The 26,417-nt window shown below is 42.4% G+C and overlaps 5 protein-coding genes and 2 long non-coding RNA genes across 7 annotated transcripts in view; 2 read left to right on the top strand and 5 right to left on the bottom strand.

Moving 5' to 3' along the window:
• Window positions 1-673, bottom strand: part of LOC143134456 (ras-related protein Rab-12) — an 11,700-nt gene extending 11,027 nt beyond the window's left edge. The window contains exon 1 of the mRNA XM_076294871.1: window positions 270-673. Within this exon, the coding sequence (XP_076150986.1) occupies window positions 270-504 (235 nt within the window). The 5' untranslated portion in view covers window positions 505-673. The remainder of the gene's footprint in view (window positions 1-269) is intronic.
• Window positions 674-1,629: 956 nt separating this feature from the next.
• Window positions 1,630-2,494, bottom strand: LOC143134460 (putative peptidyl-tRNA hydrolase PTRHD1). The gene is made up of 2 exons (XM_076294876.1): window positions 2,207-2,494; window positions 1,630-2,047 (listed from the first exon to the last, which is right to left on the bottom strand). Exons 1-2 carry the CDS (start codon window positions 2,411-2,413, stop codon window positions 1,877-1,879), a joined length of 378 nt encoding a protein of 125 aa, XP_076150991.1. The 5' UTR covers window positions 2,414-2,494; the 3' UTR covers window positions 1,630-1,876.
• Window positions 2,495-3,829: 1,335 nt separating this feature from the next.
• LOC143134443 (uncharacterized) lies at window positions 3,830-8,029 on the bottom strand. Its single transcript, XM_076294851.1, has 3 exons — window positions 7,602-8,029; window positions 6,411-7,172; window positions 3,830-5,686 (listed from the first exon to the last, which is right to left on the bottom strand). Exons 1-3 carry the CDS (start codon window positions 7,852-7,854, stop codon window positions 4,584-4,586), a joined length of 2,118 nt encoding a protein of 705 aa, XP_076150966.1. The 5' UTR covers window positions 7,855-8,029; the 3' UTR covers window positions 3,830-4,583.
• A 1,096-nt stretch (window positions 8,030-9,125) lies between these two features.
• LOC143134467 (uncharacterized) lies at window positions 9,126-9,715 on the bottom strand. The gene is made up of 2 exons (XR_012988650.1): window positions 9,304-9,715; window positions 9,126-9,208 (listed from the first exon to the last, which is right to left on the bottom strand). It is a non-coding gene; the product is annotated as an uncharacterized LOC143134467 (long non-coding RNA).
• Window positions 9,150-12,021, top strand: LOC143134464 (uncharacterized). Its single transcript, XR_012988645.1, has 2 exons — window positions 9,150-9,241; window positions 10,907-12,021. It is a non-coding gene; the product is annotated as an uncharacterized LOC143134464 (long non-coding RNA).
• Window positions 12,022-15,018: 2,997 nt separating this feature from the next.
• LOC143133487 (complement C1q-like protein 2) lies at window positions 15,019-15,989 on the bottom strand. The gene is made up of 3 exons (XM_076293248.1): window positions 15,680-15,989; window positions 15,401-15,523; window positions 15,019-15,299 (listed from the first exon to the last, which is right to left on the bottom strand). The coding sequence occupies exons 1-3, from the start codon at window positions 15,987-15,989 to the stop codon at window positions 15,019-15,021; spliced, it is 714 nt and encodes a 237-aa protein (XP_076149363.1).
• A 7,333-nt stretch (window positions 15,990-23,322) lies between these two features.
• LOC143133488 (uncharacterized) lies at window positions 23,323-25,221 on the top strand. Its single transcript, XM_076293250.1, has 2 exons — window positions 23,323-23,596; window positions 23,955-25,221. Exons 1-2 carry the CDS (start codon window positions 23,323-23,325, stop codon window positions 25,100-25,102), a joined length of 1,422 nt encoding a protein of 473 aa, XP_076149365.1. The 3' UTR covers window positions 25,103-25,221.
• Window positions 25,222-26,417: the final 1,196 nt, after the last annotated feature.

Genomic DNA, 26,417 nt, shown 5'->3' on the forward strand with positions numbered 1-26,417 from the left:
GTTAATGTTAGCTAAAGAGTTATGGAATTACCGGGCACAAGTTGCAGCTAAAGATTAAAAGTTCTCCAGTAGTTTCTGCCTGATTGACAATAACTAACAGAAACCTAAAACATCCGTCAACCTAGCTTGCTAACTTTCAAGCTAACTTGCACACAGATAAAGATGATGACAGCTACTGTCGCTAGCTAGAATCAGAGCCATCTCTATGGCTCTGGCTAGAATGCATTCTACCAGGACAACGTTCATGCTAGCCTTTTGTGTTTTCTTACCAACAGTTGACTTGCAGGCTGTACAAAACGTGTCATCTGTGAACCTTTCCATTAGGCTGGTCTTACCAACCCCCCTGGAGCCAATGATGATTATTTGAAGTTTATAGTCGGCCGGTCTAGGTGGCATCTTCTTGCGCCGAGACTGAGCTCCGGTGAGAGCGGGGGATGCATTGGCGGAGCCCCCGCTAAAGCCACTTCCACCGGCCCTCCGCTGAATCTCATACCGCGAATCCATCAATAATTCCACATCTGGGTCACGTATTGCACGTTAAAATCAACAAAGAAAGCGTCAAAAGACTTTAAGTAACTTTCTGTAATCCTGGAATCCGACTTCACCAAAGTTTTGTTCTTCAACACAGTGTTGTCCTAGGTTGGGAATGGAGACTCATTACGTCATCTCTTCACTGGACGCTTCCGGTTCCGTCGCATTCCAATGGGAAGAAGCATGACAGATAAAGGTTTTAGGCATATGTTTTAGGCTATGTTTTAATGAAAACAGCAATATTCACCACTATATTATACTATACTACTATAACTATATTCACTCTAATATGACACTATTGTGCCTTCTGCACAAGGGACACTGTTGTTTTGAGATGTAACTGGCTGGAGAAAAAGATTAAATACATGCTGAATCAATTAGTCCTTGACAATGCACATGCCCTCATAAACACAAACACCATGCATTCAGTTCCTATTTGTGTGCATTCATACCTACATGTGATTTTGTTCTTGAATCTTGGACCAAGATTGCAATGAAGTAATAGGCAATGAACTCACAGTTTAAATGTTGCATTAATTAATGCCACAATTCTCTCTCTCTCTCTCATTTATTATCAATTACTTTTTCCATTATTATATCAGAACAAGGCTAAAGGCTCCTCCAATTCAGGTGCGGGGTGAAATTACTACATCCTGGGGGGGGGGCACTGTACTGTAACATTAGTTCTTCTACATCTCGTCTCCTCGCCTGCTTCTTCAGCTTCCTCTTCAACAGAGCAAGAAGGCCTTGATGCATTCCACACAAATCGGAAGTCCAATGCCAATCAACATACCGTGATCAGGCTTCCATTTCTGGAATGCATCTGTAGCTTGTATTAATCACAGACTTGTATTAATCACAGAAGTGAACTATTTTGACATCAAGGTGAGCAGTTTGCATCCCTGATTTTACTTACACCTAAGCTTTTTTCTTTATTTCTGTTCTGATGCATTATTGTATTTTCTTATCATACATTTTTTACATATTTGTGAAAGGTCCAAGGCAAGTCACAATGTAGAACTTTGGAATTCATGCTTACTTTTTCAGTACTGGGGAGTCTTGTGCATATGACACATGGTCCCATATAAGATTATCAGGCAGATTTAGAGTGACTTTTATTTCAGCTCAAAAAAGAAAAAGAAACCTGCATTAGGGTATGCATGTAACACACTATAACTTGAAACAGATTTGTTATACAGTTCTATGGGCCTCTGTCTGGATTAAAACATATTGGCCAACAGCAGATAGATGCAGGATGATGAGATGGCCGAGCTTGATGTCAACTCAGAGAGTGTTTAGACCAGACATCAGTAGGCTATAAAAACACAGAGGTATTTGTCCATGTTCACTTGAACAGTTTGAATTTGCGCAGGAATGGCTGCACTGTCTCTTTGGGGTAGGGTTTCAGGGCAAGGCAGGTAGGGATGTTCTCTGGCTGCTCCATCCATAGTTTGTGTGCAACACCCTTTTCACTTAGAGTCGATGCAAGCTTCGATAGCGACTCCTGGTCTTTCGCCTGCAGAACAGAGGAGGGGAAAAGTGAAATGGTCTTAGGCCTACATCAAGATAGCTACAAGCAAGCAATGGTGGTGGGTGTCATGTAGCCTAAAGAGAAGTAATCCATGGGCACTATAGCAGTAGCGTATCTACGGAGATGATTTGTATATTGCTCTACCTCTAGAACCACTTTGTGCATGTTGTCCAGGTCTGCTAAATAATCCTGCGTATCGGGATCACTATAATATAAATGTATGGCAGCGGTGGTGGCGTGGCAGGCTTGCGTTATTACTGCTCCTAATGGCCACGCCATGGTGTGAATCAAGTCCGACCGCACCACCACATACTGAACCAGCTTCTTTTGTGCGCTGGCAGTCGCAGCCATTTTTCCGAAAACAGTAACGAATATTTTTCTTTAAGAATGTTATGACGGAAAACACCACAGATAACTCTCACAAACCGAGTACAGACACCGTACCGGCAGGGACAGGACCTACATCCGGTTAGAATTCTGGCATCACCCGTTGTAAATAGTCGTCAAAATAAAAGTCACAAAGTGAAGCTCGGATGTTGTTCTGTGCGCCAAAAGAAAGACGGTATCTAAGGGTTCTTATGGCCACCTTACACCAAACAACTTTGACAAGATTTGGGAAAGATTCTTGAAAGATTGTAGTCTTTCAACTAATGCTCCCCATTCAAACTTTACTCAAAAGACTCCAATCTTTTAAGAATCTTTCCCAAGTCAAAGTTGTTTGGTGTAAGGAGGCCATAAGGAGGATGAATGTCAGCTGAATCGTGTCATTGATATACACCCAATTAAAAGCCTATACAAACACAGCCATGGCCTATATTTTAGGCTACAGCACTGACACAAACATATTAATTCGTTAAACAGAGATTGAGGTACACCTGGGCAAGGTAAACACACTATTTTCAGTGGTTTAGGGGAAGTGTGCTCATGGCTGAATGAACAGCTTAAGTAGTCTAGCCTACTTTTCAGTACATACATAAGCCCTATATAAACTAAATAGTGAATATATAATTGTCTTCTAGAAGTGTTCAGACTTTGGGTAGCCCACTTGTCAGTTTATAGATTTAACACCGATTAAACTTCAGTAGGCCTAATTGAAATGAATGGAAAGTTGTCCACCCTCAACACAGTAAACGGAAAAGTTCACAAATATAGCTTTGAAGAATGTATTAATGAAGACTCACTCTTCTACACAGAAACAAAAGTCAGTAAGAAGGGAAACAACACCCAACTTTTATTTTCTCTTCCTCCTAAAAATGGTGTCAAATTCAGGTGAATATACCTCCACAAAGATATAGGAAATATTTTTGACAACAGTCTTAAGCCAAAAATGGATATGGACACTACAGCACCATCACTGGCAAACCAAGTGTCAAATTTGTTGAGGAATTTGTGATGGAATTTACACATTTTAAAATAGACCTCTGAAGCTTGCCTACAAAAAAGCTGCCATCTTTGCCCATATAAGGAGATCGATCCGGTATCTTGTGATTTTTCCTATTGCTATGGGGAAATAACATGGGGATTTTAAATTATTGCACCTGTGAAACTCTAGTGGGGACGAAGAAGTCTGGATTGCAGACATTTTGCTTTACACACTTTTGTCCTCTGCCTTCGAGTGGGTACTGTGAACTTCGGTACATTAAGATGACAAACAAAGATTTTTGCTTGCAGTACAACTTGCCAGCTTCACTTAACACTCCTTATATGGGCAAAGATTTTTTGGGGTATTTTTTGTAGGCGAACTTCAGAGGTCTATTATATCACGCCATTGTGTTCTCGAACTTTCCAAATAAAGGTTTCTTCCGTTTTTGTCCCGTTCCTGGTCCATCACACTTCATGTCTCATAGTACTTGCTTTTTTACCATAATAGACCCTGATTTAAATGGCTGGCAAAGTGCAAAGTCTGTCAACAAGCAATTCTCGCACATGAACAGCAGCACATCATGTGGCATGTGGGAGCATTGAGCTGACTCAGCTGATTTGGCCTAGTTATTATATTGAGTTGACTCAGCTGATTTGGCCTAGTTATTAAATTGAGCTGACTCAGCTGATTTGGCCTACTTATTATATTGGCTTTAGTTAGACTTTGCACTTTCCTCTTCATTCTATATCTCACCTAAGCAGTAATCACAGGCCATTAGAAGCTAATGCAGGCAATGGAGGTACATATTCCTTAGCTACAAAGTATATGAAGAATCTAGGCAGAATTCCTTAAGAACTGTGTCATGTTTGTTTTGTAGCAGCTCCCTAAACCCACAAAGATTACTCCTAGAAACTCATGACAAAAAGCTTCATTGGTGTAATCCCTGTAACAAGCTTTAAGCAACTGTGCATGGCGCTTCATCTTCTTGATTTTGTCTTTTTTTTGTCTTTTTATTAGACCAGTAAAGATTAGACCAGTTTCTCTATCTTTCTTTCTTTCTTTCTTTCAGAAGTACACTGAACTCAAAAAGCACAACTCAAAACAGCAGTAAAATGGGTATGAAATAAATACGTTGTAGTTTTTATCCCTGTCGTGTGTTCAGTACTGGCTGGTGGTGGCCCTGCTGTGCAGTCTCTGGTGGGTCTTGAGGCTGCTGAGCTGCGTGAAGCTGCGGCTGCAGAGCCGGCAGTGGAAGGGCCTCTCTCCCGTGTGGATGCGCTGGTGCGCCTTCATGTTGGACGCCTGGGCGAAGCGCTTACCACAGTGGCGGCAGGCGAAGGGCTTGCTGCCACTGTGCACACGCTCGTGCGTCACCAGGTTGCAGCGCAGGCTGAAGCGCTTGCCGCACACGCCGCAGCCGAACGGACGCTCGCCCGTGTGGATGCGCCGGTGGCGCTCCAGGTCTGTGGCGCGGCCGAAACTCTTCGGGCAAGACGGGCAGCGAAAGAGGCGCTGGGAAGGCTCCGCGTTTGCCGCGGCTCCTGCCGTCGTGGCGAGGAGACGCCTGTGAACCACTGAGGAAGAAGAGAAGGAGGAAGAGGAGTAAGAAGAGGAGGATGGGAAGGAGTGGCTAAGAGAAGGCACGGCACTGGCAAGGCAGGAGCCGGAAGAGAACACCGACTCTCTCGACCGAGTTGAAGCTGCAGCAAGCTCTTGTGGGATTGTGGGGACGAGGCCCCTCCCACTCAAGCTTGGCCTCTCTGTGAGCATCCTCTGCTGGGGAGGGTCTACACCTGCCCCTGCCCCTCCCCCGCCATTCCAGGGGGACGCGAACGCAGCACCTTCCTTTAGGGAGTCTGCACAATACCATGCTGGGTGTTTCAGACCCAGGTGTAGTGGTCTGCTTCCAGAAGCTTCTCCCTGAAGACCCAGTCCAAATTCAGACTCCTCCATCTGCCCCAGGTCTCCTGTTCTGTACGCACACTCTACTGCCCCCTGGTGGAGGCTCTGATCCTCCTCCTCCTCCTCCCGCTCAGCCTTCAGCTCCAGCTGCAGCTCTCCAAACCCCACAGGCTCCTGAGTGTGCGTAAGCACAGAGGTCGAGTCCTGAGAGTGTGTGAGAGCAGAGGTCGAGTCCTGAGAGTGTGTGAGATGTGAGTGTCGGTCCTGCTGTTCCGTGTCTTGTGTGGAAAAGGAGTCCTGTAAACGCTGAAGCTCTAGCTGGAGTTTTCTCTCAACCTCACAATTCCAATCTTCATCTTCTGTAGGGGACAAAAAGTGGTTTAAAAGTAGTAAAAAATGAATTTATACAGTAACTGAACTTATTGAGAAAGGTTACAAATACAGCTTTACAGGGTACTTAGTTAAATAGTAAAACATTCATATAGACTTGGCCTTTTGGAATTTGCATCAATCTTTACACTGCAATAACTGCTTATCTACCGGTAACTAAGTGTAAACCATGTATTCCAACCAAATATGTAGTTGGTATTGTTTCTAGAATAAAGAGACTTACATACTTTTACTTTCTCAGATATTATTATTATTTTTTTTATTATTATTATTTATTCATTTGGCTGATGCTTTTATCCAAAGCAACTTATGTCAATTATTACAAGGGCCACAAAAGGAGCAATTTAGGGTAAAGTGCCATGCTCAAGGGCACAACTGTGGCAGCCGGGAAATTAAACCCACAACCTTACTGGCTACTGCAGTACTACCCTGACTAGCCCAGCTTAATTTAATGGTCAGCCTGTCTTATTTTAAGATGTCTTCATCAAGAAAGATAATTTTGGTTAACACATTGGCAGCCACATTTGCTTGTTTTAAGTATGCTTAGATTTGTTATAATTTGTGCTACATTTGAAGGGCCAGTTTTGCAGTGTACGTAATATCTAGATGTATTCCTCTTGCATGTTTTGTGTGTACATGGTCTCATATGATGTCACTCTCTTGCTGTCGCTGCTCTCATATGATGTCACTCACCTGTGCACTTGGGCTGTTTGTCAGCACTGGCTCTCTGGACAGCTCCATTGACAGGTGTCATGCCACATTTGGTGCCCCTCTCTCCAGCGTGCTGTTGTCTGTGAGCCTGGAGCTGCTGGTAGCAGGGGAAGCCCTGTCCACAGCCGGAACACAGGAACAGTCTCCCCCCAGCACCCCAGTCAGTGCCCTCACCCTGCCCCCTGCGCTCCCCCTGCTGGCCGCTGTCCGCACGAGCGAGTGTCTCATGTTTCCCATCGTCCTCCTCAGCTGCGTGTGAACGCCAGGTGCCTGTGTGTCCATCTTGGCCGGTTGTTTCAGCTTTGCCTGATCTAGAGGTGGACACACACTGGTTTCTGTGCTCCATCTTGATAGGTGCCGCCAACGCGGCGGGGAGGACACCGCAGCTGGGTTTCTCTAAAGGTGATGGACTGAACTGAGGATCAGCGTCCACTCTGACACCAGGGTGCGGGTCAGTGGAGGAATCTGTTTGGCCGGGTGACTGTGTTGGAGCACTGAAAGAGGCCTCGCCGAGCTCGCAGTCTGGACCACCTGAACCTGACATGTCAGGCGCCCACAAAGGAAAGTCCACCTCGGACACAGAGAAATCCACTGCAAATTCCTCTCCAGGACTCTGCTGACCGACAGTGTCCTGGGCAGTATGCCCCTGCCTTTGCTCAACCTTCACGGTCAGCCCAGGAGCAGCTCTGCTTTTGGGTTCACCCTGACACGGCACCCGTGCCACTCCCTGGTTCTCAGCTACACCTGAAGGGTTGGATGGGGGGACATATTGCAGGGTTACTTTCTGTTCTCGCCATGTGTGTGAAGATACTTTAGAGTGGTTTTAGTAAGGCAGGTAAATACATACTAATACCAACATAATAGCCTACTGATACCATTAATAAAATCACAAGACCAGCTAAGCATACAGAGTGCACACACATGCAAAACATCAAAACACAACCAAACAAGAAAGTAAACAGGAACTTGTGATTCTGTTAATTTACCAAGGACCTTTTATAAATTTGTAACAAACACATAGGCCTACATGTGTAGGCTGACTTGCTCTCGCTCTCACACACACACACAATTTGCGTTTCAGGAGAAAACAAAGATTGTACTGCGTGCATTTGGATTGAAAGACAAGCTAAAGTGTTTAATTGGTAACATTTCAACCATCTACTCACGGCCTACCTTGTTCCGTGTCGACCTGAACCCCAACTGTGCGCCGCTGTGGAGGAACCAAACCCAACCACGATTCTCGAGTTGATGTCAGACAGCGGACTTTCTTTCGCAGAGCTTCAATCTCCTTTTGTCTGCGACACATTTCTACCCTAAATTCCAAGCAACCACTGTCTACAACTTTACATATTTCTGCTACTGCAGTTTTTGCCAAGATCTCCATCACAGACGCGATTTGAGTTTCAAGGGTCTCACGGTTCGGCATTTTGACTAATTCAAAGGCTCCAGTGGCACTATTTCCAGCTTAAAATTTCAGCCAATAACTATTTAATGCCACATAACATTCAGCACCCCGGGAAAACGTGTGAGTAAACAATTAAGAAATGTAAACAATAAAGCGGAGGGAGATAACACTTCGCACAGCTGTTCATTTTGTTGCACCACGGTAACTTCCGTGTGATGGAGGGGTGGGCGTGGACTGTGGCGTGGAGGACACTGAAATACCGTAAATACCCGTTATAATGACCCGTTAGTTTTATTTTACTGAATTGACTTGCTCTTGAAAACAGCGAAAGCTCGTTCCAAAAAATGCACGTTTGCCTATACAAATAGCCTAGTTCGGCACAAAAACACAAATAGTCAAGTCTTGCCTTGATATTTTATTACGAAATAATCAATAATAAAAATCTCAATGAGAAATCCATCAGGGTAAACTTGCAGCTCACCAAACAGGTGCCTGTCTTTGTAAAACCTTCACCTGAGTCTGTAGAGTCTTTCTGAAAATGGTCTTGTGTAGGCTAATGCCATATAAAACGACAAACTATTGTATTCTGTTTATTCTATTCTAGAGAAAGAGAGAGAGAGAGATGTTTGGTATTTTCAAATGAGGCTGTTCAACATAGCCTATTGCAGCACACAGTACTATTCACGAACGTACTAGGCAGCCATCTTTATTGAAAGAATATTCCAACAGCATTCTGGGTGTAATACGTAATGCAAGAACATAACACAAGGTGGCAGGATAGGGTATAACACAGACCAGTGATAGGTCTCAGACCGTTATCAACTACAACATGTCCCTTTTTGAGCGGTGCTTTAGAACACTTCTGAATGAGGTACAAAAATACAAAGTGTTCAAGACCGAATTCGACTACCCAGCAAACACACTAACGTGGCCATCACGTGGCCGCAACGTGATTTTCCAACCAATGTTTACGTTGCCGCCACGTTAATTTCCAACGTGGCGGCAACCGGAAAAGTGAAAGACGCCTTGATGTTGCCGCCACGTTATTTGACAACATTACCGCGACATATAGGCGACATGCAGGCAACCTTCCTGCAACTTAATGGCCACGTAACCGCAACTTTATAGCAACATTGAAACCCATGTTGGAGGTCGCCAGAATGTTGTCAGGATGTTAAAAAAACAGCTCTGGGCGGATCGATCTGCAGATGCAGTCCTCATTTGCCCACTCACTTGGTTTAGGAAGAACAGAGCGACATTTCACATTTGATTACACCATTTATTTAAATTCATTTAATTTGGGAGTTCCTGCCGATGACTTGATGTGCTGCTGCTGCTGCTGCTCCTCCTCCTCCTCCTACTGCTGCTGCCGGGCCTGCAAGCAAAGAAGAAAACCTTTAGCTTTCAGGTAAGAGCTGCACTTTTTTTGAATTTGTGCAGACTGTCCCGAAGTTTTATTGTGCTGCATACTCCGGGTTCCGAGCAGTGGCAGCTTCTCCTTCCCCTTCAGGTTGCTGCCTCCAAATTTAGTAGTGTGGGCTACAGAAAACAACATTTCAATTAAGAGAGGCACAACATAGCCAACGTTTTCGGTCACCAACCATGAGAGAAAGGGTTCCACTTTCATCTCACACACACAGGCTACTAGCTCGTCGTGTCTTAAAACATGCCAAACTAACGTCTTCTCTGGGGAGTCCGTTACTGCATATATTTCATATAAAATCATAGCACACCATCTACTAATTACACTTGTCATATTCAATAACATTCACATATCATATTAATATTAAAACACTAACATTACAGTACAGTAAAGTACAGTAACAAAGCAGTACAGTAAACGTAAATCTCCGATTGGTTTTTTATATCATTCAATTAGCTCAAAGTTATGCTACATGCTAGCCCCATTCTAATGCAATTGCTGCTACGCGATGCTAATCACTCGCTAGCCTTAACAATCTTTGCTAGCAGATAAATTACTCACCGGCGTTCAAAAGAAGTGGATAAAGACGTGAAAACAATGAGGGAAGATTAAGGACAAAGTAGAAATAGTAAAACGACTTAAGAGGTATTAAAAATGATTCACGATAGAAAGGTGTCAAGGAGTAAAAGGTTTTGATTCAAAGTCTATTCAAGTGTAACGTTATCGAGTAGAACGTAAAATAAACGAATTCTGGTATCCAAGCAACACGCTTGTCAAAATAAAAGCATTTCCCGTTGACTAGAAAATCGTATGTCCTTCTGGATTGTTAATTATTTTGTTATTTATTCAATTTATGTACCTATTTATTTAACATTGGCAACTAATTTTGGGTTTAGTAACCAATGCTTAGGTGGGTTACACCTTCACCCCTTCTCCATCGACTTTGTTTGTGCATGCACATAAAAATGTCAAAGCAAAATAAGATTTAGGTAAGCATAGACAATTGACTCAACCTAATGTTACATCTAAAAGGCAAGCTCGTATTAACAATGTTTGGTCTCCTCATTGCCAATGCACAGGCTGCAGAGGGCAGCATGGTGGTACTCCTCACATCTGGTGTAGAGTAGAGTTACAGGCATAAAAACAAGATCAGTCAGAGACTTTCAAATGAGGAGACAGCACTCAAAAAATCCTCCATAGAAATGCATGGGGTTAGTTTGTAACGCCAATGGCGTTGTCTACACATATCCCACCCCTTCTTCGCCAAAATGTCGACATGTGTATACATTGAGCCAATCATGTGGTGTGATGTGACTACATTGAGCCAATTATGTGCTGTGTTGTGCAGACATCATGCCAATCATGTGTTGTGAACTCGCCACTGGAGCACACTGGTGTCGTGAAGCCTTGTGCATGCGTATTTCTGCCGAATAGGATGCCCGATGAGTACCCAAAAAGCGTTGCAATATGACTGCCGAGTGGAGGGACTTGCCTAAAAGGACTTTGGAGCAGTCAAACTCAGCTAGCTAGACACAATTGTTCTTGTATAGCTGTCTATGCACACTTTTTCATTTCGCTTGATATTTTATTAAACTGTGAGTGTGTGAACAGAAAGTATTAAGACATTCTTACCTTTTTTTTCTTTTCCAGGGACCGAACTGAAGAGGGATCGATCCACCATTTTGGAGACAACCGGAGGCAACATTGATAACCCTGACTCAGTTGCGACAGCAGAACCAGCATCTCTACGGCTTAAGGACAACTTCAGCTTGATAGAAAACTTGCAACACTTAATTGACATATGAACTGATGTTGGATTGGCACCACTTAGCCTACTTGCTGATCAAATAATTTGGTGAATACAATAATAATTGAATTATAATTAAGCTGGTGTTGTAATGTAGAATTATTTTCTCATGCTATGATTTCATACAACATTTGGGTTCTATGGAATTATTTGTTTTCTTATTGGACAGGAGACAGCTATTCCCAAAAGTGGGAATATCCCAGGTCAATAGAATAATCTGGTGTTTTAAGGTTAATAAGTCGGTGGCAGAATTAATGTATTGAATCAACACAGCATTTGTGATCGCAGGGTTGTTACCTTCGCCACTCGGCCTCAGAACCTCGAGGTTACAGCCAAACAAAACACCTGTGATTATATCATTACCCAACACTCCTACTCACACAATTTCAAATTGCTTAACCTCTTTTCAGCCTTGGTAACTGAATACTAAAATTAAACTTAGGTTGATTGTCAGTTATCAGTCTTATCCTGTGGGTCATGTGCACTGCTGTTATTTTCTTATAACTTAATATAAAGCATAGTTTGGATTGGATTCTGATTAGCAGTCAGTGGTTTAGCTACTCTCCACCTCAGCCTCTCCAAGGTCTTTATGCTCTCTCCTGGTTGACCAATGCCTACCCTGCAACGTGGTTTGTTTGTACACATCACTTGAATTCATGAAACACATGAATTTTACTTCAAATGTTAATAGAAAGAATTGTCAGTGTGATTTATTAATGTGTTCCCTACATGCATTTAAAATAAACGATTCATCAATTCAGTATCTGAATATATTTGATTGCTATTTTTCAGTTTGTGGAAATTAGAAAATTGTAGTTCTGGATGGTAAACATTAATCTCAGTTTAGCATTATTTTTGTGGGGATGAGTCATCAGGTAGTAAATAAACAGTACAAACCAGTGGTCAATTTTTCTGGCTTGAAGATAGTTTGACTTAAAAAATAAATAAATAAATAATATCTCTGATTATTATTGCATTTGATATAACCTCAGCTAACAATTGGTGTTGGGAAACGGCAACATTGCTAAATGACCATAGGGCCACGTTATGGCCACGTTGCTCAAGTCACCAAATGGCAACGTTACCAAATGACCATAGCGCCACGTTGCGGCCACGTTATTTAGACCACTAAAAGGCAACGTTGCCAAATGACCATAGGGCCACGTTATGGCCACGTTGCTCAAGTCACCAAATGGCAACGTTACCAAATGACCATAGCGCCACGTTGCGGCCACGTTATTTACACCACCAAATGGCAACGTTACCAAATGACCGTAGGGCCACGTTATGGCCACGTTGCTCAAGTCACCAAATGGCAACGTTACCAAATGACCAAAGCGCCACGTTGCGGCCACGTTATTTACACCATCAAATGGCAACGTTACCAAATTACCATAGGGCCACGTTATGGCCACGTTGCTCAAGTCACCAAATGGCAACGTTACCAAATGACCATAGGGCCACGTTATGGCCACGTTATTTACACCACCAAACGGCAACATTACCAAATGACCTTAGCGCCACGTTGTGGCAACGTTGCTCAAGTCACCAAATGGCCACTTCATAGTGGCAACGTTGTGGCCACGTTGCAGGAAGGTTGCCAGAATGTTAGTTGGCCGTGACCAACTGGCAACTTATAGGCAACGTGGCTGTTTAGTTGTGTGTTAGCTGGGTAACTGGGAACAATATCAAAATATCCAAGTGAGGTATTGTCTAACACTTAATAACTAATTGACACTTGTAAGACAGAGGTCCCAGGACATGTCTTAGGCTACTATGCAGCTAGGTCCTCAGCACCTGCCTTTGTACACAGCACTTTTCGCTAGGTGTAAACAAAGTTGGGGTCTTTTGTAGGCCTGGTCTCCCGTCCGGATCGCCTGGGTGCCGGGGGGAGGGGGGTATCGATTTTGTTCGGCCTCTTTTTTTGTAAAAATTCACAAGCCCATAGTGAAGAACTAAACCAAGTAGGAGGCTCAAATTGTGCATGCTGGTACATAAATAGTATCATATGTAGCAAAATCGTCATGTTTGGTCTGGATGATCCTGCATCATAGCTGTCCCTCAAAGTTGATCAAAATGTTATTGGAGTTTTTGGCTGGGCTCTGTTTAGGCCTTCATGAGACATATTTGTACTTAACATAGGCTTTTAATTTATTTTTCTTATTGAGGTAAGTAGAAACACTCTCACAAAAACCAATGAACAAAAAAAGAAATCCCTTCAGGGTCTGAACAGCTGACCTTGCAATGAAATTATTGCTTCCTCAGTGCCCATTAAGATCCACAGAAAGAATCAGATATAAAAAAGAAATATGTTTTTTTCTTATACTGTCATCAATTTTGGTCAATGATTCCGGGTTACTGAAATACCAGGGAACATGACATTTTTTTGGATTTTATGGTAGAGCCAATCAGTTTCATAGATGTGACGTAGCGTAGAAGCGACTGTGAGACTGTTCTCAGCGTCACGGGTTGGCTTCGATGTGAGTGGTTGAAGTAGCACGTCAATAGATGACAGACAAGTGGCTTATCCAAACATATGCAAGGATTTTTGATAAGGCCCAGCCTTCTGAAACACCTCTCCAATGGATCGATCCCAGATGGATGAGTGGAGCTAGGCGGAACGAAATTCATCTGGGGAGAGTCAGGTTAATGGAAAATAGGCAATGTCAATCAATGGAGGTATTTTAATATTATGTTTTGTTTTGCTAATGCTGAGGCCTTTCTGTGGTTTTGATAAGCCTAATAATCTCTGAAACATCAATTGTAAACACTAAGGTGAATGTGTTGCCACCAGAACAGACAGAGGCATTATTATGGCACCAGAACAGACGTTTATTAGCTTTGAGGTCAAATAAAGTCTCCAGTCTTGTAAATTGACATTATGTCCATAACGTCACATCCATAACGCACCATTAAAGGTTTGCATAGACACTTTGGACATTGTCGCATAAACACTGTATGTGTAGCATAAACGTTTCCTATAAAACGTTATGGATCATGTGACATGGCCATGGAACTTGCTGACTTAAAAACAAAAGCCTTACAAATGAGAAAAAAACAGTGAGCCTTGCTACAGTGGCGCTCGGGGAGCAGTGACGGGTTAGGTGCCTTGGTCAAGGGCACTTCAGTTATGGATGTGGGAGAGCAGTGCTTAACCACTTCCCCCGCCCACATTTTCCATACTGGTTCAGGGATCGAACCGGCAACCTTTTGGTTACAAGCCCGAATCACCCAACCAGTAGGCCACGGCTGCTCCTGCTCTCAGCTGAAGAGTCACACTCTTAGTGATAAAACTAAATATTAGGTATGGTACCCATTCTGTGTTCATATTCAACAGCTATGGCTATGACAAAAAAATAGAATGCAATTTACTGTAAGATGGTCATGTGACATCTGTTGATCATAGTCACATACTGTAGTCACTTCTGTGTTTAGATTTTTATTTGATATTTTGGAGAATCTCAGATTCAATTCTAGTAATGTTATTGTCTTTACACTTTACAGGATTTTATAAACTCAAATTATATAAACATAAAATATATGTTTGTGATATAATAGCATAATCATATAACATTGAATAACATACACTCAATTGACAATTAGACTGATTAGGGAGGACTGCATATAACAACATAAAATATAAGCAATGCAAAAAAAACCCATTATTCAGAATTCAGTTCCCTCAGAAACATGAAAATACATTTATAAAAAAAATCTTAACAATTTTACAACTGAACGTATACATACTCATACTTTTATGTTAGGTCATAATTGTGAGTGAGGAAACCTTCAATAGCTCATATGTGCGTGTGTTTGTGTGTGTGTGTGTGTGTGTGTGTGTGTGTGTCCTATGAAAGTATTGACATTTCCCTCTCATTGCTCTAAAACACATTTAGCAATGTAACCTGTGTTGTGTTGAGTGTGCTAGCTCCACTAGGACAGACAGAACATCATCTTACAGTGGAAACAGCAAATGGCCAATGAAAGTGCTGTGGTCATTTTCATTATCAAAAAGCCATGTGTTTGCCCTAAGCCGCATATACACGTGGTTGCCCGTCTCTAGCTGTAGGGTCATTCCATTTGTTGCAGTCTCTGGGCGGTTACCTGCAGCATGGTTGTACACCGTCACCATTTGCTGACCGTTCTTGAATAGTCTGAGTCCCATGGACCTGGATGAGCTATGGTGACCAGAGAAGCTGAAGTAGTAGACACCTCTCACTGGTGCAGTGAAGATACCTGGACCAACAGAACAGTGTAAGCCAAGATACAAAACATAACTCTATGATCAACCCCCCATTTAAACAAATTGATGCAGCTGCTAACACATGTACATGTACCTGTTGTTGGGTTGTACGCATTCCCAGCGTTGACAAACACATCCTTATAAACCAGAGTAATCTCAGTGTTATATGGACCCTGTTGTCCATAAGGACCCAGTGAGGCACCAAACGCTACTTGTTCTGGAATAAAAATGACATGGTTCACACACTATTGGCAGTTATTACAGTAGAGGTGTAGATAATGGATGTCATTGTTAGAAAACTCCCTTGTGTAGTTCCGCACTAGTTGCACTCTCCTCCTCATGCATCCTGCACTATGCACTGTTGCTGCTTTACCTTTCCTCTTTTGCTCTTGTAGTTGGCTCCGGAGGGTGGACACAGTCTCTCTCAGTTCACGGACTTCATCCCTCAGACCAATGAATAGTTGGCAGGAGTTGTCGCCATATCTCATGTTTCCCTCTACTGCTCCACCATCCTGCTGCAGGCTGCTGGACTCCTGCACATCTCCGCCCTCAGCCAGGCTCTGTGGAGGACGCTGGTAGTTATTGGACTCTGGGACATCAACTCCACCCTCAGCCAGGCTGTGTGCCCCACACAGAGAGCAGAGCAGCAGCAGCAGCAGCGCAGATAGAGAAATCTTCATCATCATGGACACCTGAGATGGGTTTGCTGGAGACCGTTGTCTGTGAGACGTTTTTATAATGTGCAGTTAATTATTAACTCTGTGCAAGTCATAGTCCACCATGAAATCAGCAATCTGCACGTGCATGTGTTTTGCTCATTATTGTTGTTGGGATTTTTTCCACAGAGATGCCTGGCGCTGTATAATTGAAATATAATATTTTTGTGTATGTAAACGTCATGATCTTGTCATGCTTTGTCTCAACTGAGTTGTCACATGACCCATGATTAGTCTAGGCCTACCTTTAAATAAGTAAATATTGAAATGCTAGTCCTAGGGATGGACTTGAGTTACAGAAACGTTTTGAATCTCCCACAAACAACTGCTGGTTACCAGGCAAACACTTTTAATAATTTTGTACTTGGTTTTACAGATTATGTGTTTTTTGTTTGTATAAAACTGTCTGTTTGTTTGTTTGTTTACTGTTTGTAGTTTTCACAGTGTTCCATCAATCAAAAGAAAATAAAACGAAATGACATCGGTATGAGACGTGGATTTTCTTATTGACCAGCGGGTATAGTGACAATGTCCCCTCAACTGTTCACAACCGCTAAATGTTCACACAACAAATCTGTTGACCATTCTACAAAAGCAGGCTTAATTAATCACCTTTGTAAATGCCACAAATAACTGTATGCTTGTGGAACTGAAATCGCAAGGTTATTTCATTAGTATTCATGTCATCAAAGAGGGTCAGCCTTCTAAAAAAACATCAGGTTGTGAACATTCCTGGTGGGGTTTTTTTCTGACTAGTGACTAAACTCCTTTCTCCTTGATACTTACTAATTCACAAAGTAACAAATAGCTTTTTTATCTTCATCATTACTGTTAAAGGCTATGTGAATACAGGGTGGTAACCATTTTCTTTTATGTTTTTTATCAGTAATTGTATATTGTGTCTATTCTGTAGCATTTCCAATAGATGCTCAGGTCATATTATTGTTTTCTGTAAATCCAACGTGACATCCAATATAAGGAACAAGGAAGTGTTGTGTTACACACGTGTATGTTCCTCATGCGTGCTTTCATTGTTTTATTACTAATAACACATTAACAAAGATGAATCAAACTAAAAAAAATCAGAGTGAATGGATCACATTGGTTTTGTTTTAGTACAGCGGCTAAGGCCAGATTTTTACCTGAATCGTTCAGTTTTTGCAGAAAGCACGAAACTTGGTACAGGTATAGTACTACCCCAAGTGATCAAAAATTGAAATGGACCCCAACACATAGCGCCCCCTAGTGGCCCCTATCTTGACTTCAAATATGGCCACCAAAATATGCCCTTTTTTCTACATTTATAATGCTATGCTGCTTTTAACACATAATATGACGTGTCTATAGCCATCTTTCAGCATTATGAAATACATAATGAGACAATCATGCATAATTAAAATGGCAGACATGTTGGATTTTAAGGAAGTAGCCATACATTCTGACACTGAGTCAAAAACTGGGGTGCGTTTAGGCTATGTGTGAAGTTTCGACTGTGTGACTAAACCCTGCACTTGCCTAGGCTCAATCCTTCTAATTGGCCCCCTAGAGGTTGGCATGCTAGCAAGGGGGCTAAAAACCCATGGATGCTAGCGTCTGTCAAGTCTCTTAAAGAAACATATGCTGCCTTTTGGGAAATGAGTTTTTTTGTCTTCTATCCTAGAGTTAGATAAATTAGTACATACACCCAGTCAAAGTTAGATAAATTAGTACATAACCAGTCCAACACATCCTACTGTCCTACAGCCTAATCCAATTGAGGTGGATGGGGCCAATTAGCATATGCTAAAGTGCTTATGCTCATAGTGATTGTTTGAAAATGCTCATAGTGATTGTTTGAAAAGATCCATTTTGTTTTATTGTAGTTTAACATTTTGCATCCCATAAAATTATTATGCCTGTCAATGAAGCTAATTTAAATATGTAATACCTTATGAGTTTAGCTCCCTCCTGACCCATTAGGGCTCATGCTAGTCAGTGAACCAGCACTTTTAGGACACTGGCTAGTGCGTTCAGCGCCCAATCCTTGGGTGTGCTTTGTGGTGGAAACACCAAAAGCTCAAGACAGGTAAAGTTGAGTATCGTCCGCATAGCAGTGATAATCAAATTCATGGGAGCGAATGGTCTCACCCAAGGAAGTGTGTAAATAGAGAAAAGTAGGGGCCCTAATACTGATCCCTGAGGCACACCTGTGATGAAGTCATGTGCCCTTTAGGGTAGGATTTAAACCAGTCAAGGACTTTCCTAGACATCCCAGTTCAGATAGTGTAGAAAGGAGAATGTCATGGTTAACAGTATCGAAGGCTGCAGATAAGTCTAGTAGAATGAACACTAATGACTTAGCAACTTAGATGAAGACTTAGCTACTCTCGATGCTTCAGTCACAGACATAAAAGCAGTTTCAGTAGAATGACTCTACAAAACAGACTGCATAGGGTCTAGCAGGTTGTTCTGATATAGTAAGTCCAAGACTTGCTTGAAGACCACTTTCTCCAAAAACTTTGACAAGAAAGGAAGAAGGGAGATAGGTCTGTAAAAACAGGAATGGTTTTAGAGGTGGTGGCAAATTATACAATTATTCATCTTTATCCTCCTTGACTGATTTTTCTCTAGTTTCACATTTGGCTAGGGTCAGCATAAGCCAGTACCTGGAGCCTACAAACGTTGTACAGGTAGTTCAACTCCTCCAGAATGGCACACTAATACGTTCCATTGCCAGAAGGATTGCTGTGTCTCCCAGCGCAGTCTCAAAAGCATGTAGGAGATTCCAGGAGACAGTTGCTCTAGGAGAGCTGGGCAGGATGGTAGAGGGTCCTTAACCCAGCAGCAGCACCAGTATCTGCTCCTTTGTGCAACAACAAACAGTAGGAGCCCTGTCAGAGCCCTACAAAATGACCTCCTCCAGGCCGCTGGTGTGAATGTCTCTGACCACAATGTCAGACTTCATGAAGGTGGCCTGAGGGCCCGATGGCCTCTGGAAGGACCTATGCTCACTGCCCAGCACCGTGCAGCTCAATTGGCATTTGCCATAGAATACAAAATTGGCAGGTTCGCCATTGACGCCCTGTGCTTTTCACAAAAAAGACCAGGTTCACCCTGAGCACACGTCTGAAAATGTCTTGGAGAATGTAATGCTGCCTGCAACATCATTCAGCATGACTGGTTTGGTGGTGGGCCAGTGACGGTCTGGGGAGGGATATCCTTGGAAGGACGCACACACCTCTACGGGCAAGACAACTGCACCCTCACTGCTCTTAGGCATCAGGATGAAAACTTCAGACCCATTGTCTGACCCTGTATTGGTGCAGTGGGCCTGTTCCTCCTGGTGCACAGCAATGGCTGGACACATGTAGTGAGAATGTGCAGGCAGTTCTTGGAGGATGAAGGCATTGATACCATTGACTGTCCCCCCACACTCCCCTGACTTAAATCCGATTAAACACATGCTGGGAGATTATATTTTGGTCCATCTAACAGGTTGCACCAACGACTCTCAGGGAGCTCAGTGATGGCCATGTCCACATCTGGGAGCAGATCCCCCAGGACATCATCTGCCGTTTCATTAGGAGCATGCCCCGATACCATCAAGCATGTCAGGGCCATATGAACTACTGAGTACCATCATGAGTTGCTGTGCTGATATTCAAGCAAAATGGACGAGCTTGCCGCGTCATTTTTTCCACTTAGATTTTCGGGGGTCTTTGAATTCAGTCCCAAATAACAAAGTGGCATCCTTTTGTTATATTACCCAGTCCATATCAGTTTGAATCCTACCTCACAGGATGTTCGTTTAACGAATCATGGCTTGGACAGCTGTCTGCACCTTAGGGGTCCCCCTGGGCTCAGCACTGGGCCCCCTTCTCTTTGCTATCCACACCACTTCTTTGGGACAGATTATCCATTCGCACAGCTTTTCATACCACTGCTATGCAGATGACACACAGCTTTATCTGTTCTTTCCACCCGATGACCCCTTGGTCCCCCCTGACCGTTGCGCTCTTCAGACAAACATTGTCTAGCTCTGCCACCGGTACGCTCAGGTCAATCCCAGCTTTTTTCATCTGTTGTTCCTCATTGGTAGAATGCGCTACTAGAGCAGGGACATCCCTCTCCATCTTCAAAAAACTCCTGAAGACCCAGCTCTTCAGAGAATATCTCCTCTCATAGCACTACTTACAACTAGCTAATTCTAGCACTTACCATCTGACTTGACTATATAAAAACAGCACTCACTGATGCACTTCTCCCTATTGTACTCTACCTTTTTAAATTGCCAGGTTGTAAGTCGCTTTGGCTAAAAATGTGTCAGCCAAATGTAATGTAATGTAGATATCCAGTGTGATGTTTTTCCCCATTGAGATCTGATGTGTTTTATTTTTTAAAGTGTATAATTTTTTGAGCAGTGTATAGTAAGAGTTAAGGTTTGCTCAGAAAGAGAATAATGTAGAATAAGAATTTATTGATGATGTAGGTAGTTACTTCAATTAACCAAAATATAGAATAATTGGCTTATTTTCTTACACATAGTGGCCATATTGGAATCTTACCAGATTATACTTGATGCCTTGTATATTATTAAGGTTGTCATGTGATAAAATGATTGTTCAAACTTCAAATTGTTTTTGAATGATATTTCTATCATGCATAACAATAGAGATGGTCTATATTTTCACATTTGGTATCCACCATATTGGATTTCAAAATGGCCAACATCAAGTTTGTTTGGAAATCATGTCAATAGCTTCCTTGACCCTAAAAATTGAGTGTTAGAACTTAAAAGACTTTTTTTATCTTGTTTAATTTTGAAGTTGAATCAACAATTCTGTTAAGAATGGTAGCCATATTTGAATTCAAGATGGCGGCCACTAGGGGGCACTATGAGTTGGGGTCCATTTCAATTTTTGATCACTAGGGGTAGTAGTATAACTGTGCCAAGTTTCATGTTTTCTGCAACAACTGAACGATTCCGGTGCTTAGCCGCTGTACTATAAACCCTTTTCTCCTTGATACTTCCTATAATAATTCACATGAAATGTAACAAATAGCTCTATTTTACATTTAATTCTTTTTTATTTTTATTTTTTGTCAGTCATTGTTGTAGGCTATATGAATTCAGGGTGTAACCATTTTCTTTTATGTTTTATCACATATTGTGTCCATTCATAGTAGATGCACACTTATGTCTTAGCATTGGGATAGATGCTCAAGTCATATTATTGTTTTAAAACCAACGTGATCCAATACAAGGAACCATGAAGTGTTTGTGTTACACACGTGTATATGTGCTTTCATTGTTTATAATAACACATTAACAAAGATGAATCAAACTAAAACTTACGTGACAACCAATACAAGGGAACAGGAAGGGTTTGTGTTTACACACCTGTTATGTTCCTCACGTGTGTTTTCATTGTTGTATTACTTAAATATCACATGAACATGGTCATCGAATTAAACCTATCAAAAAGTCCTGGTTGGTGACATACTCCTTTATTACACTTGAGCAAACATTATCATGTACTGCTGTCATATACTGCTCTTTGAAATACCTTACCTTCCGTCAGTCTTGTTGTCAGAGAGTATAGGACTAGCCTACACCAACAACTTAATGTAATTGTCAGTGCAGCAAACATTTTTCTTTTTCTGCATCTTCCTTCCTGAGGATGGTTGTAGTCTGAGGTTTAAGTAATTTCATATCATGGAGATATTGCTTATCGTCACCTTCCTAAAATAATGGCATAAGTAATTTTTTGACAATGTTGTGTGTGTGTGTGTGTGTGTTTGTGTAAGGTGACGTTATTACACATAGATAGTTTATGGCAACTGGATGTGAATATCTATTTTTTAACATCTGGGGCCTGCTGCTGGCTGGGCCGCATCTGGATCCCAGGCTGTGTATTTGACACCCCTGTTATTTGTGGTATAGGCCTAGGCTACTGCCTGTCTGTTGAGCTACTTAATCACTGAGCACCAACTCTTCAAATTAAACAATGTATTCATCTGGCTATTGTTATTATATAGGCCTATAATGGCATAGGCCTACAGAAAAAAAACGTTTCCCACGTGTTCATTTTGCTCTAGGCCTACCGTAGGCCAAAATATCCAATATAGCCTAGTAGTTAGTTTAAAGTGTATATGTCAGGTTAAAAAAACATTTTTGACAAATGAAGGGACATGAAGCAAGATAGTAGGCTAGTGAGTAGCCTAGTGATTTTTCTTGAAAAATCCACTTTAAATGCAATAGGACCTAGAACAATATTTACAGTTATTTTTATAACTGAATTTATGAACATTCCAGACACAGTGATCACCTCATAAGAGGGAGTCCAGCAAAGTTGAGCATTGGGGAGAATGGGTTTTAACTGCATTTTCTTTTACACTGATAAGGCCAAAAATGTCCTCTATGACATACCAGTGGTTCATAAGCATGAGCCTGACTGGCAGGGACAAAGTAAAGATGAATAGGCCACAAAATGTAGGTAAATCATGGCCATCAGTGAGAAATTTCATATACAACAAGTTAGAATAAGCAAATGAATAGTCTGTCTATAGCTAACATTAGTTGATAAGCAGATGGATATATAAAGAGCAAATAGCCCATACACTGATGGTTTTATAGTCAGGTCTCTAAAGCAGGAAGCATATGCCCATGCATGGTTCGCTGAACACAGACTAATGAGTTGCTTACTGATTCTACTTAGTGTAGACTATATAATGGCCTATGTGATGGCAAGTGACACAACTGGCATTTTCAAGCATTGCTACTTACCCATATCCTCTTTATCACATTTTAAGATCAATAATGGTTGCCAGTAAAGAAAAACATGTATCAGGATATTTTTATGTCAGGCAGGTAGTAGACTCTAGCATGACATAGGCTACTGGAATGAAGTCATGTTTTTGGGCTCATCAGTGTAAAAAACCTACTGTATGATCCCTTATCCCATGTGTTTTAATTGACCAACTTTGCTGGACTCCCTATTATGAGGTCATCATTGTGTCTGGAATGTTTCCTGGAATGCTCATAAATTTAGTTTATTCCAAGCTACAGCTGCCTCATAAAAAAGCCCCTATCCAAACTGTAGGCCTACACCAGCCCAGTATGTGGCAGTATAGAAACTGATTTTAAGCGCTTAGGTTATGCAGATGCAGAAGAAATATTTGTCAAATAGGCCTACGCTTTGATTATTTACTGAATTTACTGACTGTAGCCACTTTTGTGGTGTGGGTTTTCTAAGGAGGACACTTTCTGATCTCTTACACACCAATTTTACTCTAAAGAAAAGATCTGTGGAAGGTTAAGATGCTAAACGCTGAGCTTCTTCAGGAGCAGGTCGCATCAGTGATGGCGATTCTGTCCAAAACAGCAGTCGCGGAGATCTGTAAAGTCATAGACAACGGGTTTGCTGAAGTGATGCTGGAGGTGGGTCTCATGAGACAAAGTGAATTAGAAAGCGTGCGAACCAAAGTCCGCAGTCTGACAGGCGAGTCGAGAACCAAGACAGCATATTTGGAATGGAGCAACGTTAACGATACACCTCCTCGGCGGTCAGTCGCTGTTCAGGTCTCTGAACAAGGTGAGGACTTGGATAAAGAAGCGGTCTAACATTTTGAATTCTTGGGCATTGCAATAATCTTCTTTTTGATATGCTGTCTAAAGTTCACTGTTCATAGTTTGTGGAAGTCAAGTCTGCTTTGCGTCGGCGGTAGGCTACTCTAGGCTAGCTGTTTGTCCTGTCGGGACTTATTTTCCTAGGCTATACTGGCGGAATTGTCTTTAGATGTTTCGAAACTTCGGCTCTTTTTAGGCCCAATCAGGAAGAAGTTACAAAGGCTTCACAAAGTATTCGCCCATCCCCCAAACTAAAGTTTGCATGACTTTGATATACTGATTCACTTATATTACCAGATTCTACATGTTCTGTTCATCCACAGAGGCAGTAGAGTGCAGCACCTTGGTGGACTCGCAAGCACAAGAGGCTGTTATGCAGCTGATTATTAAAGTTGAAGGAGGGGATGAACATGGAACCCAGGAGACGTCCCAGGCCAACCCAGGCCAGTCAGATACCTCCACTGAACCACATCTGGGACCCGACTGGGCTGATCAGCTTAATGCCCCTGCAGCCAGGCACAGTAATGCTTTGCTTCCTGCAGCCGTAGACCCAATCAAAAGAGAGGAGGACGGGCAGAGTGTGGAGTACGCCCATGGAGACTCTACTTCTCCTTTCACACATACACACTCTCAGGACTCTGGGCTCACACACACTCAGGAGCCTGTGGGATTTGGGGAGCTGGAGCTGAAGGATGAGCAGGAGGAGGAGGAAGATCAAAAACGTCATGCAGTCCCATCATGCCCTTCTCCAATCCCAGCATTCTCCTCTCCCCCTGATTTACTGCTGCCATTGTCCTCCAGCGCATCCACTGAAACTCCCTCTTCCTCTCTCACACTGGCCCCCTGTCTCTTTGTCGTCACAACAACTGAAGCCACGGCGACCGCCGAAACGCCAACACTGGCATCGGTGTCGCCACATCTCCTCCGCTGCTCGTCCTGCCCCAAGAGCTTCTGGCAGAAGGCAGCGCTGAAGCGTCACGAGATCTCCCATTCGGACGTCAGACAGTTTGGCTGCGACGTCTGCGGCAAGAGGTTCAAGATGCGTGCCAACCTGCAGCAGCACAAGGTCCTGCACAGCGGCCACAAACCCTTCGCCTGCTGCTACTGCGGGAAATGCTTCACCCACCCGTCCAACATGAAGACACACCAGCGCATCCACACAGGAGAGAGGCCCTACCAGTGCTCGGCGTGCGGGCAGACCTTCAACCAGCACACCAGCCTCACCCGGCACCAGAGGAGGCACCACGAGAGGCCTCACAACAGGAACACGGCCCAAGGACTCGACGACAGGCCCTTAGCCTGCTATCATTGCAACCAGCGCTTCACCAATGCGTCCAGCCTGAAAAAGCACCAGCGCGTCCACACAGGAGAGAGGCCCTACCAGTGCTCTGTGTGCGGCCGGACCTTCACCCAGCATGGCCACCTCACAAGGCACCAGAAGAGGCTACACAGCGGGAACACAGCCATCTGAGTGTTTACTGTATGTGTGTGTGTGTGTGTGTGTTTGTTTGTCCTTTTATTTTGTTTGGTTGCTCAGATTTACTGAGCACAGCTTGCGCACAAACAAACAAACAAATACACACATATCCTCAGGATGTTGACTGATATTTAGCAGACACTTGAAGCGGCACGGCAGGAATCAAACCTGGATTGACCGATTGTTAGTTGATAACGTTACCTCTGCTCCACCACACCCGCTACAAAACTTTCACTTGAAGTAGAATCAATGTAGCAATAAATATGTAATGTGAAGATAAGGCTTTTCAAACTCATTTTGGCAGAATGCAGATGCTAATATACACCTCTTTTTATTTCCTTTAAAGCACAAGTAAAACACTATGCCATATTTTTACTTTAAAATAAAGGCTTCAAACTCATTTTGATGCTACAATGACTTATAATATGGAGAAATAAATCTCTAACATTGCCAATTAATGCACACCTGGAATGCTTGATATCACATTATGTAACGTTGTTGATCGGGGAGGATCATGATCCATTTTGTCATTTTATGACAAACTGGGGACTAATATATAAATGGCATTGAATGTATTACATTCTTCCATGATGTTGATTTAAGAATGAACCATTTCCTGTTATTGGGATGACCTTTTGCAGATACAGGTACATTTCCTTTCATTCTACCCTAAATGCATAAGAAATGGATATTCACTCATGATAACAAAGAAATATCATTTCAACTTGGTGTAGATGTAAAATATGCAATTTTACATGACATTTTCAAAACAAAAGTAGGTCTCATCATATCTGAACAGATCTTTAGTAGCTGATATAGTCTTGCTGATTTATCTGCCAGAAATGTTCATATACGATGCAGATAATACATTTCTTATGCCTTAAAGATTTTTTTAAATTTCTTCTGCAGATGTCTATGTCACACTGATAATATTGTGCATGCTTAGCTAAAATGTAACTCCTTAAGGTAAAACATGATTATAAAACTAGAGCACAAGATGGTTACTAACAGCCTTGGTCCAGCCTGGTGGGCTGCTAGAACTAGCTTGACCAGAGTGGGAACATTTCTGAATGCTGGGTAGTGTGACATGTAATGATCCCTATTTTACACAAACATAATCTGAATCAAAACAACATAGACTGTCCTTTTCTCACATGCATCTAGTTCTTTGTTACAGATAGATGTTACCTTCCCATAAAGAATAAACCCTCTCACCCTCACTTAGCTTGTCTTTTTGAGGTTGTGAGTACAACAGGGCAGAGATGAAAAGAGCAACATCAACACAAACAATGACTTTATTAAGACTTGA

Source organism: Alosa pseudoharengus, unplaced genomic scaffold, assembly GCF_046254945.1.
Source record: "Alosa pseudoharengus isolate Yale_2024_CS ecotype anadromous, Long Island Sound unplaced genomic scaffold, YU_APseudo_1.1 YU_APseudo_1.1_scf_2, whole genome shotgun sequence".
Classification (NCBI taxonomy): domain Eukaryota; kingdom Metazoa; phylum Chordata; class Actinopteri; order Clupeiformes; family Clupeidae; genus Alosa; species Alosa pseudoharengus.

Excerpts from the sequence above, each read along its gene's own strand:
- LOC143133487 (XM_076293248.1), bottom strand. The coding sequence starts at position 15,989 with ATGATGAAGATTTCTCTATCTGCGCTGCTGCTGCTGCTGCTCTGCTCT. Across the intron at positions 15,524-15,679 it reads ACAAGAGCAAAAGAGGAAAG|AACAAGTAGCGTTTGGTGCC; the intron begins GTAAAGCAGCAA and ends TTTTTATTCCAG. Across the intron at positions 15,300-15,400 it reads TGCGTACAACCCAACAACAG|GTATCTTCACTGCACCAGTG; the intron begins GTACATGTACAT and ends CTGTTGGTCCAG.
- LOC143134460 (XM_076294876.1), bottom strand. The coding sequence starts at position 2,413 with ATGGCTGCGACTGCCAGCGCACAAAAGAAGCTGGTTCAGTATGTGGTG. Across the intron at positions 2,048-2,206 it reads TGCACAAAGTGGTTCTAGAG|GCGAAAGACCAGGAGTCGCT; the intron begins GTAGAGCAATAT and ends TCTGTTCTGCAG.
- LOC143133488 (XM_076293250.1), top strand. The coding sequence starts at position 23,323 with ATGCTAAACGCTGAGCTTCTTCAGGAGCAGGTCGCATCAGTGATGGCG. Across the intron at positions 23,597-23,954 it reads TGTTCAGGTCTCTGAACAAG|AGGCAGTAGAGTGCAGCACC; the intron begins GTGAGGACTTGG and ends GTTCATCCACAG.
- LOC143134443 (XM_076294851.1), bottom strand. The coding sequence starts at position 7,854 with ATGCCGAACCGTGAGACCCTTGAAACTCAAATCGCGTCTGTGATGGAG. Across the intron at positions 7,173-7,601 it reads TCAGGTCGACACGGAACAAG|GTGTAGCTGAGAACCAGGGA; the intron begins GTAGGCCGTGAG and ends CCAACCCTTCAG. Across the intron at positions 5,687-6,410 it reads CAAACAGCCCAAGTGCACAG|AAGATGAAGATTGGAATTGT; the intron begins GTGAGTGACATC and ends TGTCCCCTACAG.